This window comes from Dicentrarchus labrax, unplaced genomic scaffold (assembly GCF_905237075.1).
Source record: "Dicentrarchus labrax unplaced genomic scaffold, dlabrax2021, whole genome shotgun sequence".
NCBI lineage: Eukaryota > Metazoa > Chordata > Actinopteri > Moronidae > Dicentrarchus > Dicentrarchus labrax.
This window is the reverse complement of record NW_026136711.1, coordinates 12,757,285-12,775,582: the sequence shown is the minus strand read 5'-3', so window position 1 is coordinate 12,775,582 and position 18,298 is coordinate 12,757,285. Positions and strand designations below refer to the sequence as shown.

At 40.8% G+C, this 18,298-nt stretch overlaps 1 protein-coding gene across 3 annotated transcripts in view; it reads right to left on the bottom strand.

Annotated features, from left to right (window-relative positions):
* The window catches only part of tafa4b (TAFA chemokine like family member 4b), a 38,540-nt gene that overhangs the window by 13,340 nt on the left and 6,902 nt on the right, over positions 1-18,298 (bottom strand). For 2 of the 3 annotated variants that reach the window (XM_051414472.1, XM_051414473.1), the window contains exons 2-4: positions 10,848-11,000; positions 9,602-9,717; positions 1,918-2,073 (exon numbers count right to left, since the gene is read on the bottom strand). In XM_051414472.1, the coding sequence (XP_051270432.1) occupies positions 1,918-2,073; positions 9,602-9,716 (271 nt within the window). In that variant the 5' untranslated portion in view covers position 9,717; positions 10,848-11,000. Of the gene's footprint in view, positions 1-1,917; positions 2,074-9,601; positions 9,729-10,847; positions 11,001-18,298 lie in introns of those variants that run through there. The other variant, XM_051414471.1, reaches the window with a different exon arrangement.

Below are 18,298 nucleotides of genomic sequence, written 5' to 3'. Positions count from 1 at the left end.
AAATACTTTCTTTATCACCATCTGTTGTATTCTCAAGTGCCCCAACTATATATGAAACGTCCCAAATAAAATCAGGCCTTTAAAAGTGCAGTTTAAGTTTCCAGTCTTGGCCGACAGCTGTCATATGTTTGCTTCTCCTTTCGGACAGCCCGCAGGGTATAAGGAGGCAAGGGGACACTGCGTCTCCATTACCTGCATTAGTGGCTTTAATCTTTCCTATTACTATGATTATTATGATCTCTTTTGGACATGATGAACCACAAAATGTTAGACAAGCAGGCTAGAGATATGCCGTTTTACTTCATCCCAATTATACACTGAAAAACATACTATTTAACAGTAAAAGTGCTCCAGTGTGTGTGTATTACAATTACTCTCAAATTAACAGTTTTATTTATTGTTATTTATTGATGTGATTATCATAAACAAAAGAGACCACAAATCATCAAAGATACCAAATCATGGTCTCAATTTCGGATCATAGATATTCTTAGTGCCAGGTGTTAAATGTCCAGTGTGTAACATTTAGGATGATCTATTGGCAGAAATGGAAAATAATATTCATGTGTATGTAATCATTAGTGTATAATCACCTGAATATAGGAATTGTTGTGTTTTCCTTATATTGAGCTGTTTTTATCTACAGACGTAGAGGGTTGCCTTCTGTGGAGGCTGACCGTCATGTTGAACCGCAATGTTTCTACAGTAGTCCAGAACAGTCAAACCAAACACTGGCTGTAGATAGGGCCTTTCTCATTTTTCATGGGTTTAACAGCAACTGTAGTTTCTCCTACACACTTCACAGCTCGTTTTCGTTCCAAGGTCGTCAAATTCTAGATGCCACTAAATCTTTGTCCTTTAAAATTATATTTTAATGTTCTCTCTTTTGATATTTGTTTATCCTCTGCCTGTCTGATCCCTTGTGTGTTTCTTTATTGTATGGCTTTGCTAGAAAGGACAGAAAGGCCAGGTGTCATTTTTCCTTTAGCTTTTCATGTTTTCAACCACTTTAAAAAGGTTTGAGGTTAAAAAGAAGTGCAGCATCTTGTTTGGCAGAAAATGTATAATTAAGTGCAACCTTTTAATCTTTTCCACAGTGGACGTATTATTTATGTTACTAATATCTCAAAATGAATGTGGTAATGATTTGTTTTAGGTGGGATGTTTTCATGTAACAACTTTAATGATGCAAGATGATTAAAAACATTTTTAGCCTCTCTGACCCTGTCAGATTCAGCAGTGCATCAATCATTACAAAAACATGTGGCGCAGCCACAAACACTACCTACAAAACAGAACTTTGAATTCTAGTCACGTTGCCATGGTTTGGCAGAATTGCAGAGGCCTTGCTGCACAATTGTGGGCAAACGTGTATAAAATGATGCATAAGACATCTCACATATTTCTCTATTTGATTTAATGGTGGTGATACCTGTAATGCTTTTTCAATGTTCTTTTAGTTTTGTTTTTTCACCTTTATTTATTCAGGGGGGGGTAATTGAGATCAACAGATTGAACCAACAACCTTCCAGTCACTATCTTGTTTCACCAACCTTGAGGCCACAACTGTTTAAAGGCAGTGTTGTTCTGCATGTGTTGGGAGAGAATATATAATATATTTCTATGTCAAGTGTGAATATTACTTACTTAAGTAGTTGGAGTTTGTTCAAGAGAAAGGTTCTCCTTCAAAATACTGTAGTGCTTAATTTTTCATTTCAATATAAGATGATGTCTTTCTGCTGTAGCATTTTTTCCTCACAAATATACAAATTGATATTTTTACAAAATAATGGACAAGCATGTTGGTACCCTATCCTTTTCAGAAATGGAGATTTGCAGCCATGGAGAATAATCTGGATCCAGGGTGTACGAACATACACATTCACACACAAACACACAGCATTGTGGAGCTTTTACCTTCCACACACGAGGGTCTGGCTCTGGTGGTGCCAGCGACCTGCCCAGGGAAACAGGAACACTTGACGGTTTGAGAGCGCTCCTCAATCTTATTCTTATTACAGCAGCGATGGATGGCCACCACCTCACATGTCCCCTGCTTCACCTGGTACGAGACTGAGAGAGAGAAGGAAAAATGAGAGGAGAGGGGGGATGATTTGAAATTCATTAAGTTTTATGATGGCTTATTGGTATTTTGACTTTTTGTTGCTCCAAAAATTTTGTTTAAATTCAGATGAATGTGTGCTGCAAAAAACAATCAAATATACACCACAATGGCTTATCTGAGGATTAAACAAATCTACTGAATTATTTACTTTTGTATCAACTCCTCAATTTATTCCAGTCTCATACATTCTCATACTTTGATTCATAAGTAAACACTCTTTAGTGATACTTTGCTTTTATTCTCAGCCCAGTGCCCTCATTAACTTGGACACAGAGGCAGCTCTGTTGTTATCATTGTGCAGGAGGAAAAAACAGCGAGAACAGGAAATGTTGAAATAAAATAATTTCTTTGGACTGTTTTCAGACACAATAAACCACTTGATCCAAGCAGAACAGACATGGACATTTTATGAGGGGGTCATGTGGTAGAGCAACCCACTAATAGGATACACCTAAATACTTTTGAGTTCTGACCAGAACTCCTTGCTGTGTATATCTATATATATATATATATATATATATATATATATATATATAGACATAAACACATATATACAAATATAGAATGTCTGTCTGTGTGTGTGTGTGTGTGTGTGTGTGTGTGTGTGTGTGTGTGTGTGTGTGTGTGTGTGTCTGTCACACAGCCCTGCATTTTTTATCTCTGTGTATATGTGTTGGCTACTTCTCATTTGTGTGTCTGTGATCCTGAAAGTCATAATTCGTACAAGGATAATTGCTTTTCACCTGACTCCTCCAACACACAAACAGTGTCTAATCTCCCTTGATTATGTTCACACTTCCCCGGGGACCTTGGTCTGGTTAATTATAACATTGTCTTGACAGTAATGGGACAGAAGGGCACACTTAACTTAAAGTAGATTTTAAGACAAAGCTCTCTGCCTCGTGGCAAAACACGTCCTTATGTGTGTGTGATGTCACTCAAACAATATGTTTTAAACAGAATTACTTTGTTCAGTCAAATAGTTTCAAATATCTCCTTTGTATATCTTCTTTTCCTAAGGGAAATGTGTTTTTTAAACATGCTAGTCTCCACGTGCTGAACGATAAATGTGGCTTCATAACAATAAAAAGAACTTGCAGAGACTCAGTCTCAGGCATCTGCTGCTCAGTGTGTTGAAGTATGGTCTGTTCAGATAAAATACAACAGCATGAGGATACTGTAAGGATAATGTGTATAGGCATATGTTGTATGTTCATCTATGCTAATGTTACATTTCACTCAGCACATTAAACCGATGAATCTCTTAGGATGAGGGTTTTGTAAGCACCTGGAGGAAGATGCGACGACCACAAATGTTGGGTAAAATGTTTAGTATATCTAATCTTTGCTTATGGCTTCTGAACAGATTCCAGCTGCCTTATCTTCGCTCTCAAAGCTTGTTGTGCACTCCTGAGAGTCTCTGGCACCGTTTTCCGAGCACAGCAAACCCTCCTGGCGACATTGGTACCTATAAGCCTCTTTACAACCCTGGAAAAACCTTGGTTATACTGTACCATAAGCCCAGATTTCATTTATGTACGTGACTTTACCCAGACTCCAAAACTTTTCATGCTCAGCTGAATGAGCTTTGCAGGCAGACACAAAAGTGCACACACACACATACACACAGCTGTAAACACACAAACAAAAGTGCACGCAAAGCGCACACAAAGCGCACACACACTCTGCAGAGGGTTCCATTTCTGCAGGCCATGGCCCCTCTCATCCTTTCTGATTTAAAGTTTGTTTGTTCTCTTCTCCAGAGAGCCCCATCAATGATCCCAGGCTCTCTGAGGGCGCCCCTCCGCTATCATCCCTCCACTTTCATTTCCCTCACTCCTCTGTCTCAGGCTCTCCTGAGGCTGGAGCAGCTGCCGGATTACCCCCGCACACACACATGCACACACAAACACATAATGCCTCTATCCAACCTAAAATAGAATAAAATAGAATAGAGCTCAATGGGACAAGAACTATCAATGTAGCTGCAATTCTAACAGCAATAATCACAATGAAAGCACTGAGTGATTGCATTAGTGAACAATGTAAAAAAAAAAGAAAGTCTAATTTAAACACAATCAAACTGCCTTTGTTTTAATCCGACGTGTGCCCTCATTATCTTTATTCTGCACTGAGAATTAATTCCACTGTTAATGCAGTGTGGGGACTGGGTAAGACTGGTCAATGGGCTGCCCCCATCTCGGAAATAAGAAGCTTGTTAGTGAGAAGGAACGAGAGAGAGGGAGTAACACAGGAGGAGGAGAAGTGGTGTCACAGGCAGCAGAGAGAACAAAGAGCGGCTCGCCTCCTGCTGGTATAATGAGGTCAGAAGGTTCACAGGTCTCCTCTCTTTATTGCCTACATCAGACCTGGGCCAGGCCAGTTTGTATTTTAAAACTGTAAAGCTCTGAGGGTGTGTGTGAGCAGTGGAAGATAAACCCACTTGAACTTCATTTATGTTGCTTTTCTTTATCCGTTACAGCTTTGCAGGCTAATTTAAAATCTGAAGTATATATTAGTATGGGGTGAATTCAGGCTGGTGTATGAGGAATGCCTACAGGCTTGTCTCAAAGTGACTTCTGCTTTTAAAGAGGACAGGTTGGAGGTTGGAGGTTTTTTGTGGAGTATAGTTGAAACTTAATGAAAAAAAAGAGTCCAAGGTGCTCTTCAAGCAAATATTTTAAAAGCCTTACTTTCATGGTCATTTCAAAAGGACTCTCAAAACATCTTCAGTGTACTTCAGATTTTGCCTTCATCAGAGAGCAGCACAACAAACCACTTGCAGAAACACACTGATGATGATTTGTTGCCCTGGAATAAAATGATGAGTAAAATATGACAAACTTGGTTCTTTTTGCAGTCAGCTAAATATTTCTGAAATGTCATCAAATCACTCTTCACTCTCACTTTTCACAATCTAACGACTTAAGTACGATTTATATCAGCCAGACAAGTTCAAGTCAATCATGTTAACTGTGTGTGCATTTAAAAAACCCCAAAAATGACTCATTCCTTCAGACCTGAATAATAAGCTACGTTCAACTTATCACATTATATCTCAAAATATTGATTTGTTTATCCTCAGTGTTTACAAAAAATCAAATAAAGGTGAGGTGGCAAGTTTTCTATGTGGTGTCACAGAATTGTGAGTAAAAAATAAAACTGTGGTGTGTGTCTTAGTTACATTTGTGTTTTATATCAATGGCATCCTGATCGTCTCTGGCATTTTCTCCCATGCAGACAAAAGTTTCATCATACTGCCCCAATGTTCTGGAGATCCAAACACTTATTCCTGAAATATGTTAAAAGTAGGTAGATACATCAATATTAAATTACTGTATGTGATATGTTTTTGTGCTTGTGGGCCTAAGCAGATATCTTTCAAGGAACAGCACAGCTATAAATTGTACCCTTGAGCATCCAAGGTATGTAATCAATCAATAGAGGTTAGAGCCATACAGAGTTTACAGACAAATTCTATTTCATGTGGGAGAAATGAACTCGAAATCCACCAACTCTTGTTACCCGGAAACCAGAGGTGTAAAGCAATGTCTGGTCTTTATAGCAAACATTCTTGCAAGACTCTCATAGTGTAATATGAATCATTTCAGTGCATGATACACACGTTTGGGGTGAATTACAGCACATAGATGTGGTTGGAGTTGCATTTCATATTCAGTTTAACAAGCCTATGAGCCTACAGCATCACGGACTGTATGGTCTATACGTAGGCACAGCGGCACTTTGGGCAGAATGATGCTGATGTTTAGGTGAAACAGACCAATATCCGTTTCTAAAAGAGGAAGTCATCAAAATTGTCTCAGATTACAAATTGGTGCAAAAATTTGATTTGTGTTTCATTCATAACATGTGTTTCATGATCCGTGCAGCCATACAATCATACTAAAAGAATTGCCAACAGCTGTCATAAAAGGAATGTACATATCACAGAGAAGTGAGATTTTCACCAACAGGAGCAAAGAAGATAAAGTTGGGTCAATATCTAGCAGTAACCAAAACCAAAAATAATGAATCGAGTCCAAGACATCAGAAAAGTTGTCTGGAGTGCAGACTAAAGTATTAGAGCTTGACTGTGAGCCCTCTCAGTTTTGTCTTCCTCCACAAACCACACGTTCAGAGCTTTGCTGCCTCTCACTCCTCATCTACTTAAGATTCATGTGTTGAGCAGTCAGCTTCCAGCTATATTCACATAATAACAGTGTATCTAATGTCTCAATGTTGCCTTTAAACCATTCTGTTATGGCCATCTCAATGTAATAGAGCCAAGCACACGCTGAGATGAAAAGACTTCTCAAGCATGGCTAAATGCTTCTATTCCCGCAGCAGGCAAAGGGAGTTGTGGGTGTTGGGGAGGGGGGGACCAACAGACCAAGCTACCTTGAACTGATGGGTTAGTCAGGCGATTGATGTAGTCTGACAGACACAGGCAAGCAGGAGCATTGTGCAATTTATCAAAAAGCTGTGTCTTTCCCCTGTCAATACCTGACAAGCATGTCCACGGCTATGAAAGGCCAAATATCTAGCAAATCTGTCGGAGTAGAGGGGACATGCTGTACGTCTCTGTAGGAACACACTGGTAAGTTTCAAGAGAGCGAGATTACAGTGATCGGTTGTGGAACAAGGTGGTACACCATGTCAAACATCTTCCCATATCCTCTCCAATACAAATCAACATATTTACATATTGCACCAAGTTGCTGAATCACCTAATGTTGTTGTTTTATTATTTCTACCCCTTCCTCCTCTCTTTCTTTATTTGACCTCTTAGATCACTCATTGCCCTTCCTTCCTCTCCTCCACTTTGCTCCATCTCCCCCTCACCCTGATCCTACACAGCCCATCAATCCTCCTGACATTATCACTGTTTAACAGGCCCACAGGCTTTATGCTAATTATCATAACAGGTTGCTGGTACGGCTGAGTACTTCTGCACCACAAATCTATCCCTAGTAAAACCTGCTCTCTAAGACCTTGCTGTATTTTAAGGAGACATCTTATAAGCAGCCTCAGATAACAACACACTGACTGGTGTACAGAATGCTCAAATATAAACATGCATGGATGCACATGCACATAGTTGTGTCTACAACAAGCTTGCTTACATGAGTGTGACAGTAGCCCTTTTCATGCAGAAAGAGCTCTGTATGGTGTTCCTCACATGACCCAAGAAGGGCACACAAGGACCCGCTATCACTCAATGAATTCATGAAGAAATGTGTCTTTCTGGAGATATCATTTGAGATCAACAATGCATTGAACCAAAAATGGTTTGGTTTGCTAGGCATGCTATAACAAGCTGTGGAAAGCTGCCATACCAACTATTAGTTTTGCATGGAAGTATATCCCTTCTGCAAGGTAGCGACTGAACTGCTGGTTGCAGATAATCCAATTTCAAACATTCAAACAAGAAAAGAAAAAAGGGCATATGAGAATTTCAGTGCTCCAGATTTAATTGTCAAAATACAGGAGAATGTTACTTAGAGCTATAAGAGCACAACCGATCATTTCACCAGCAAAGTTGTTGGATTACCCTGACAGCTCCTGGAATTCAATTTATTGTGTGACCTGCTTATGAATTGTGCCGTGTAATTGTTATGAAATACAGTAAAAGAACAAATGAATAGAATTGAAGATTATATGAGTGTGCTGAAGTATTTGTTGCAGCATGTTTGGCAATATATTTCATACTTTTCTACACAGCACTGTTCTATTTGTGAGAGGACCAACTGTGAAAATGGCAGAGAGAGTAATGAATACATTAGCTGATGTGCTGAAGAAATGTTGTTTATTCATATATATTTTTTAAGATGTCTCCAGTACTTGCTATCTGCAGGTGAGAAAAAAATTAACAAAAATCAATTTTTTCCCCCAACACATGTGCTGAAAATATAGACACATTATAATTGTGAGCAGGAACACATTAAGTGGTTCATTCTATATTTTTTATTCGCATGAGAGTGCTGTCATAAAATAACAAGAAAGCAGATGTTATTTTTGTCCACATTTATTTTGAGTGACAACTATCAGTCATATCATATCTGTATTGTTAGCTGACATTCATTTCATCCATTCCCATTATACATTTGTTTTTGAAGTGTCTGTAAAATGATAGATTCCCTTTGAGAATAGATAAAGATTAAAAAAAACATACATAGTTCTAGAGGAACATTTTTTGACCTCTAGAGCCACCATGTGGCAGCAACTGGTACATCACCATGGATTAAACAAACACCCCATTGACCTGCCAACAAAACAGCAGCAAAAACACGGAAAACTTATCTAGCAGTCATAACGTACAGCCAATTATTTTTCAGCCTCAAACTACTGTCATGTTGGTTATTCACAGCCAACAAGTCTTAAACTTCCACCAATTAGAGTAAATCTTCTAATAAAAAGCACCAGTCGGTTGGGGAACGACTCATCTTGTTTCACAGCGAGAATGAAATAAGAAGGGGGCAGGCACCCATCCTGACCTTCACTATACACAGGACCTGCAATTAGTAGTGTCCCTGCCGTAAGCAGGCTGCCTCCTCTCCGTCAAAAGGATCTAATGCAATCACTCACTGCACAGACTGGATGCTGGTAGCATTTCTGGGGCACATAAAGGTCACCTTGCAAAACACGTGCAGTGAGAGTGTAGGAACCAATAGATAATTAAGGAAATTGTCATAATTAAGTGTGAGGAAGAGGTGACTTGGGAGGTTGTCGCCAACGAGTCCAGGCGCAAGAATGCTGTGACTCAGCACAACTGTCCCTGTAGCTAGCCCCTATGAAATATTAATAAGACTGTGTTGGTCATTTTTTGGTTGGGGGGAGTGGCATGTCTCCATGACTTATGGAAATTAAAGACAGAGAATAGATTTAGCTTGTGGGCCTTTATTAAGTCACGGCTGGCTATGGTTTCTATCTTTTTTCATGGATTGCTCAGGGAATAAGTGAAGTGGTGCTTTGGTTGAAGGGGGTACTGCAGAGCTATGCATATTAATGTAGGCATTGGCAATTATGAGCCTGAGGATTACAAGTCATGAGCCTTCATGGCCTCTTCCACGTGAGGCATACACTCTGTTTTACAGCAACCTTAAACCACTAGGAATCTGGACGCTTGAGAACAACATCTGCTGGATGTCTGCAACCACTCTGAATAGATCAGATCGCACCCACACTGATGTATTTGTGTTGACAGCCCCTGACAGCTTAAGTGCCATTTGTATCTGTATGGGCTCGATCAGTCAAACAGGGGTGTGTTTGCATCGAAGCCAAAAACGAGGTCTTGTCTAGATTACATTATGCCATACTGAGGGACAGAGCAAATTGTCCCCGCTCAGGCCCCTCCTCCTGGATCGGGATGACTCAGTCAGTGACAGGCTCAGGGAACATGTGTTGTACCTTTGCAGTGACAGTGTAATTAACCTCTCATAGTGTTGGAAGAGGGGTTCGGAGCAAGACCTGGTGTACCTGTCGGTCCCCGATGGTTACGGCTGCCAGCGGACACCGGGTCAACACAGAGCATCACCAAGGCAACGAGGAAGGCCACCTGCAAAGGCCAAGCTGACCTCCCCCACAGTTTCATCCTGAGAAACATAGAGAGGAGAGAGAGGGGCAAAGAGGGGAGAGGAGTAGGAAGAGGGCATTAGAAGAGGTTAGAACCTCTCCCCCCAAAAAAGACGGGGCAGAACAGCACACCAACATAAAAATATTGCTTTTTGAAGAAACAGAAACAATGTGAGAGGTGAGTTGGCAAAGGTCAATGGAAAAAATGACATGCCAGAGAACAGAGTAACCTGAGAAAAATATTCTTCCAGCATTGATACACATACTGGATATAACTAGCTCACCAGCGCTACCGCTATGATACCAGCATCCTTTTATAGCTATTAGCATCACATTAGGATGAACTACTGGCAGCAGTCAATTACAAAAAAGTAGACTTCATGAGTCATGACAGGTTACAAAAAAATATTAGGCTGAGCCCAGAAATAATACTATGCGGATTAGGACCATTATCTATAATAATGATTTTGATCTGTGATCATTCTGTAAATTATGTTCTTGATTCATTGAATGTCAAGAATGATAATCATCCATCACATCACTTTCCCAGAGGCCACGGTGATTGTTTCGTCCGACAACAGTCCAAAACTAAAAGATATATTGTTATATGACAAAGAAGAGCTGCAAATTCTCACATTTCAGCAGCAACACTAAGCATTTTTCAGAAAAATAACTGAAACAATCAATTGTCAATTATCAAAAACAGTTGCGGAGTAATTTTCTATTGATCGTTTGAGCTCTGTTGCGGTTTGGATGTTGATATGGCTGAAACCACTAGTTGCTTATGGATTTAATCGCTCAACCAGAAAATTAATAGACAACAATTGTGATAATAGATTCATTGTTTAAGTTATTTTTCAAGCACAATTGCTGGGGCTAGGCCTTAAAATGTGTAAATCTGCCACAAATCCAATATCTTAATAAATACAGTTAGTTTTGAACTATTGCAACTGTTGGTTGGACAACACAAGAAATTTTAAGATGTTAACTTGACTTCTTAGAACTTGTGGTGAGCATTTTATTGACAATAATTTGAAAAATAAATGGCTTAATTAATAATAAAAATAATCATTAGTTGCCGCACAAGATGTTTTTTTCTTGGGTTTATCTTTCCTGCCATGATGTGCATCTGCGCAGGATGACGTCTCACCTGTTGGTCGTCTCTGTCTTCTTTGATCTCTCTTCCACTCAGTAGCTCCTCTATGGACAGGGTGTACAGGCCATGGCTGCATTCACTCACACCTCAGCTCTTCTTCCTCTTCCTCCTGCCTCTCCTCTTCCTCACCTCAAACAGATGAAGCCCCTGGAGAGAGGAGGTACAAAGACACTTGGTCAGAGAGGCCAGCCTGCCTTGGGGTTCCTCAGTGGCCTCCAATGGCATGTATGAAGGCCCACACACACACATACACACATGCAGGGGTAGAGATGTGAAGGCCTAGATTCTGTCAGATCCATTGTTTACAATAGGTTCACCTACCCCCAGGCTTAATGTGATCCCCACTCTAGACATCAGACAAAGCACTCCCTCTCTATCTCTCACAAACACTCACACACTCATACTCCCTCATACATCATGTACATACACACACAGATGGACACACTAAAACAGTGTACATAACAGTAAAACTTTAATTGATTTCAAAATGTGTGTACATAAGAAAAACCTGCAGAATAGCCTCATAGCTAAAACATTCACCGGCAATAAATCAGATGATGAAAAAGCCATAAACACAAGTTGATGCACACACACACACACACACAGACAGTACATTTGCACAGTGTTTGCAAGGTAAATTCAAACACTGTCGGAGGACAGTAGGAGAGACTCCCTAATTACAGCTGAGTGACAGCTTCTGATGCGTGTGCACTTCTACACAGTCTCGCACACACAGAGTAAATTACCATCCCACCGTAAGAGTGTGTCAACACACCTCTCTTGACAAAGGGACTAACTCTGCAATCTAAATGAAAGACAACAGATTCACATTAATAACAAAATGTTCTCCCCTCCTCGAAACCTTCATTATTCATCATGACTCATTGATATGCAGCTCCGTCGCCTGCTATGCTCAGGAACTTCCTGGGAATGTGTCAGCTCCAACCAAGCCTGATACCACCGATCAGCCATCAGTGTAGAGCCACTGCCCCCTGGTGGGGAATAGACTGACAGCAATAGGCAGGAATGAGTCAAAGATAGAGAGAGACACCTCAGGAGCAAGCACATGTTTCTACCTAACAGAGAAACGAGCAGGGTGATGAAAGTGAGACAAAGTTAATGGCCACTGTTTGTGTCTTTCAAAACAACATCAAGGAGTGACACAGGTCAGAGAGAAAAAGATCATAAGGAAGAACAGAGAGAAGGTGAAATAATGAGAGAAAATGAAAAGGGGATGAAAGGAAAGAGAGACTAGGGAAAAAAGCAAGAATATTAGGCGCTGTGAGGGAATTTTAAACAAACATATACTGGATAATAAATTATGTTAGCAGAATGTTACACAGACTGCAAAAAGTAGGGGGTATATTTGATTGTGTATGCTTGCATATGCACTCTGCAGAGGAAGTGGAATGCAAATGCAGATGTCAAAACCATCCAGTACAGTGGAGTAAAGTTTCGAACCCAGATTGACATGCACAGTATTTATATATTTGTGTAAATTTGCATTTGTGTGTTTGTGTGTAGCATGTATAACTGTGTCAGTGTATGTGTCTGTCTGTTTCATTACAGTACAGTATGTGAAAGTATGCAAGGTGCATGTGCTGTGTGTGCAGTGTGATTATGGATGCTGCATGGCAGCACAGTAGCCCATTTCTTATTCTCTTTTTAAAGGTTGGGCTATGGCACGCATTTTTATCAGCTTTGTTCTCTGATACACTCATTAAAAGAGCACAATAGTGCATGCGTGTGTGTGCGTTTGTGTGTGTGTGTGTGTGTGTGTGTGTGTGTGTGTGTGTATGTATGTGTCTGTTTGTGTTATGTATGTGTGCGCGTCTATATGTGTGTGTGTGTGTGTGTGTATGTGTGTGTGTGTGTGTGTGCGTCAGTGTGTGTGTGTGTGTGTGTGTGTGTGTGTGTGTGTGTGTGTGCGCGTGTGTATGTGTGGTCTCCCGCTGCAGCTTAGTCTCGTTGGGACCTCGGGGACAAAACGTCCCATCAGTCACAGCAATGTTGACACCTCTGCTCGTCGTACTGTACACGCAGCCTTATAACAGAGTAATAAATAGGTTTTTAAAAAATACAAAACAATGTGCTAGTGTGCATAAAGACACAATCTCATACACACACATTTTTATACAAAACATCCATGTTACCATGAAGTCTCAAGTGTCCCTGAGGACATTATGTTGAAGGAGGCAGAGGTGTGTGTGGGGCTCAGCTGGTCATCACGGCTGTGAATCGTTGGATTTGGCAGCAGGAAGGACACACACAAACAGACTCACACGTGAAAAAAACAGTACAGTACAGACATGCTCAAGATTATCTGAGAACATCAAGTCTTGCTCTTTCTAAAATTATCCCTCCTCCTATATCACCCTATCCACCTCCTCTCTCTCTCTCTCTGTCTGTCTCTGTGGGCTGACAGGCTGATTTGTGTCATTTCTTGCAGTAATCACACAGGAGTGACACGGGGGCTCATTGATATGCAATGAGACAATCCCACCTCGGCCACAAATATATCTGTGTGCCCTCACTGCCCTGCATCCAAACAGAATCATCTGCCTACCAACGCTCTCTAAGCACGCACAATTGCAAACATGGATCCTCAAAATGATGCATGTACATAAAATCTCAGTGACCTTATCTGACACATCAGGAAATATGCACACCACGCATCAAAAATAACACAGCGAGACACGTTCTGCATGATGGGGATGTTACTGACACTGTTTGTCAGTCACAAAGATTATATCATTTGTCAGGATAGTACAGGAAGTTCCTGTTCAACAGAACTGAGCTGCTGCGAAGAATAGAAACTGCACCATTACTTGATAACCTCCATGTCACCTGTTTAGTATGTAGCAGTGTTCGTCTTTGGGCTTTTGTGAATATCTCTGGTTTATCTCTCTTAAATGGATACGTTATCTCTCATTGGAGTAATTGCACTTCCTAGAGTGCTCATTATCAGACTTGATGACAAAAACAGTAATGAGTTACGTGTCCGTTTCAGATTGTTTGACAAGATAGTCTCGTCATCAAACTATGATTGATTTTGCATCGCTAGCTACCTGAGGATGAACATGTTGGTCATTACAGTAGGTCGATCCATTCAACACTCCAGCAGATTTCTCAACAGCTACCGGCCAAATTGTAATTTTTCTTAAGGTTATTAATGATCTTGAGGATAATGACTTTGGTGACCTTTGACCTTTTGTCTAGCACATAAATAGGTCAAAATTGTTTACCAAATTTCCCTGTAACTGAGTATATTTATACTTTTAAATCTCATGACCCTGTTGTCCTTCCTCCGGAGCTTCCTTTAAGGCAGTTCTAGTTCCAGCACTGGTGCAGCTCTTAGAACAGAGAAAAACATCCTATAATGTTTGTCTGTTTGCCTGTCCAACACTTGTACGCTGTGGGATGTAATCAACACAGTCCTTTAGTCCTGGTTATTTATTTAGTCTCTCTCACCCACTCTCATTTTGTGTATGTGACATATGGGCTGAATGATTCAATGGACCAATACTGGCCTTAAATAAAATATCAGATCTGTAACACGGCCACATGCTTCCAGCTGGGTCATGTGCTGATGCTTTTGCCTGACCACAGTTACATAAAAACAGTCTGCCAACCTGTAATTTCATTTTCTCCGTCTTCAAAGGCTCTGTTGTGTTCTGAAATGTCTTTAACTACCATAAGATAGAAACAGAGGATCATCTTCCCTAACAGCATCTATAACTCTAATAATTTTGTGTTTTGATGTCCCACGATCCCATGGAGGCTTTTTTTCTACACAGAATAATTTTCCTGAATAAAAATAAGTTTATTTGGAATATGAAACTATTTACATAAATTAAGCAAATAACAATATGTACTGTATGTATGGATCCCAGATACAGACACAAAATGTCAGTATGGGCTTTGGTTGAACTCCAGTGTGCATGAGTGAGAAATAGAAAGGCAGTGAGATTGAAGACCACACAAGCATCACACCAGTATCTCAGTATGCTGAATTTCTGTGCACAGATACAGACCGAGCAGACAAAAAGCATATCAGTGTAAAACAAAGTGCATCTCCCTAAGGCGGAAAGATATTGAAAATGAAACGGGCGAAGGCACAAAGCCCGATGGAATCTTATGTGAAGCGTTTCAGATTTCTGCCGATATGCAGAGTATTAACATTCAGTTAGGGTGTGTAATGTTCTGCTTCTATATATTTGTCTGCCTCCGATTCTAAACCATTACAGCATTCTGCTCCTCGCCATTTCCTCTGGGTCGCTGGGCAGATAGAGCGGGTGTGTTCCCACACACAAAAGCACACTCTCACACACAAAGACGCTCACAAACTTAAATTAACACACCAGTATGTATTCAGAAGCCAGAGCCCCCTTTTTTCCATCACCTTATGTTCAGCAGCCACAGCCCGCTATTTTCCTGGTTCTTGTTTGTTCTTCCTTACGTCTCTCACTATTTTTCTCTACAGCATCCATGCCTCTGTACGTGTGTGTGTGTGTGTGTGTGTGTGTGTGTGTGTGTGTGTGTCTCCCTCTTTCTCCCTTTGTCTCCCTTTATCAGTGTGCAGATGAGTATCTCTTTTTTCTCCCCCTTCCTCCTTCCTCTTGGCTGCAAACATATTTGATATACACCAAATGCAAGTTCTAATCATATCCCACCATTTTTTCTTCTTTACCTTATAAATGAACATATCACCAGGCGTGTGTGCATGCGTGTGTGTGTGTGAGAGAGAGAGAGAGAGAGAGAGAGAGAGAGAGAGAGAGAGAGAGAGAGAGAGAGAGAGAGAGAGACTGTGGTATTATGCAAAGGCAGTGAAGTAGAAACCTTGGACTTACGTGAGTCAGACGCATGTCAGACACACACATACAAACCCAACTAATCAGAGAGAAAAATATAAATGTGAGTTGTAAAGTATACAGTATGTACTCTGTGACACACACACTATATGTTTAAATTGTACATAACGTACTTTGTTTTGTGTAAATTATGTGTATGTTTATGGCAATGCTCCTGCTGATAACATAATACTAATACCCTTTTACATACAACTCTCTGCATATGGTAGGTTGCATTATGACATACTGTACATACGCTAGCATGAACACATATTCTCTAATAATCTTGTGTGGAATCTGAATGAAAGTGTGTGATAAAAAGTTTAAGGTCTACAGCAATTGTACATTTGTATTATTGTATCACATGTGGTACTTTTCATATAGGAAGAGGTCAGAAGTCATCAGAGGGAGACAAAATAACATTGCACATGTTTACTGCCATCTACCTGTACAGCCACACCTCCCCCACTGTATTGTTTCCTCCAATAAACCAACAAACAATAAAGTGGAGGATCCTCTGTTTGGTGAAATGGTCAGGTGGGGAGAAAGAGAGGAGAGAAAGTCGTGAGTGAAAGTCTGAATTCAGGACCATTACCTGGCTTTGGTATTGACTGCAGAGTTCAGAGAATGGCCTTGGCACTAAGGTACCATTACAGCTCAATTGATCGGCCTGCACTTAAGTCCAAATCCCACCTTGTTGCACAAGCTATAGTCTCAGGATCCGGTGACCACAGAATATATGTGTGTTTGTGTGTGTATTTAGTGTGTGTGTGTGTGTGTGTGTGTGTGTGTGTGTGTGTGTGTGTGTGTGTGTGTGTGTGTGTGTGTGTGCATGTGAGAGAGCTCAGAAAATGTTTGTGTCTCTAGTCTTTGGTGTTTTTCAAGGTTGCTCTTTGTTCCAACCCCACTCTTATTCTCTCTCCAACTCGTTTTCATCTCTCTCTCTGTACTCCTCTCACTTCCTCTCTCTCTCTCTCTCTCTCTCTCTCTCTCTCTCATTCTCCCATCCCCACTTTCACAGATAAAAGTCAGAAACGATCAGAGTCCCAATGTGTCGAGGCAGGGAATCTGGACCCACCTCTCCAGCTGTTCTACACATACAAACATGATCATGCTCTATTCACAAACACACAAATATCCCCATACAGTTCACACTTGCACCTCTTATCCAACTATGAACTGAGACACACACTAACAAACACATTTCCACGTAAACACACACCTATACAGATTACTCCTGTTAGTCAGTTCACATAGAATGAACTAGAGCACTTATTTCACAGTCTGGTTTTGCTGGATGTACCTGTCACTTTCACACATTGCTAGCAACTCTCATTAAAGTCTTTTCACAACCTCTCCCACTAAAGCAGAGGAGGGGGAAAGGAAGATGTAGGCTGTTACTTGTTTTATGGAGAGGGGGGAAAAGCACAGACGCTAACAGGCTAATAAACATAAGCTCGCTAACACAACAAGTCTGCGGCCACGGTCCAGTCCCTGGTTTCCTCTTTACAAGTTTGTCGTTTAAAACCCAGACAGCCAGCGTGGCCCGACATAGATCAGAGCTGCCCTCCTCAGAGCCACTGACAGACAGAGGCAGGGCCCGGGCCGTAAATCTGGCGCACTCTAATAAAGCAATAAAAGGCCATTAAAAGTCAGTGTCCCTCAGCTCTGGAAGATGGATGGAAAGGTGAAAAGCAAAGGAGACATGTTTAGATGGCTGCACACACCCACACACATTTTGGCAGTTTTTGCCCACCCTCTCCGCTCGGGACAAACTACGTATCTGCAATATTGATGCCCTTCTCCAGTTGTTACTCCTCTTTTATCCTTGCTGGCTGCTGCTCACTTTTGTTATGAAAAAAAAATAAACACAGTGATTTAGAATGGCAAGGCGCAATCTTTATGTACTGTTCTGCTCACTTAGTAAGCTCTCTGTCTCCACCACTGATCTGCTTCACCTCATTGCGAGGTCTACTGCAAAGTTTCCCTGCTACGACTTCAGACCCACTTACACATTTTACTCACACTATCATGCACAAATGCAAATGCAAAGTTGCTTCTCACATTGTGGCTTTACTATTTGTTACCAAGTAGGAATACCATACTTTCTTATTAGGACTGGGGCTGTGATTATTTATGAGAACAATAATGCAAAATTTAGTATTTTCATGAAGGACACTCTTCCAGCAATGGGAAATCATCTCTTTTGTCTACAGTGTGGTTCTTTCCTTTCTTCCATTATCTTCCCTCTCTTCATTCTTTCACTGCAAGCATCTGTTCTTTTCACCAGTTCTCATTCTGTACCCATGTTTCTCTTCCCATCCCAACCTGTAGAGGGATCAAAAGGAGGAACAGTATTGAGGAGAGAAGTGGTGAACCACAGTGGGGCAAGAGGGAGACAGCACAACCTTGCAAAGTAATAAAACATGGTTTCTACACACTCAGTCACTGATCCTTGCTCCTTTCTGTACAAAGAATAAGAAAAAAGCCAGAACAAAGGGTGTGTGTGTGTGTGTGTGTGTGTGTGTGTTGTGTGTGTGTGTGTGTGTGTGTGTGTGTGTGTGTGTGTGGCTGGACCCTTCCTCTATGGCAGTT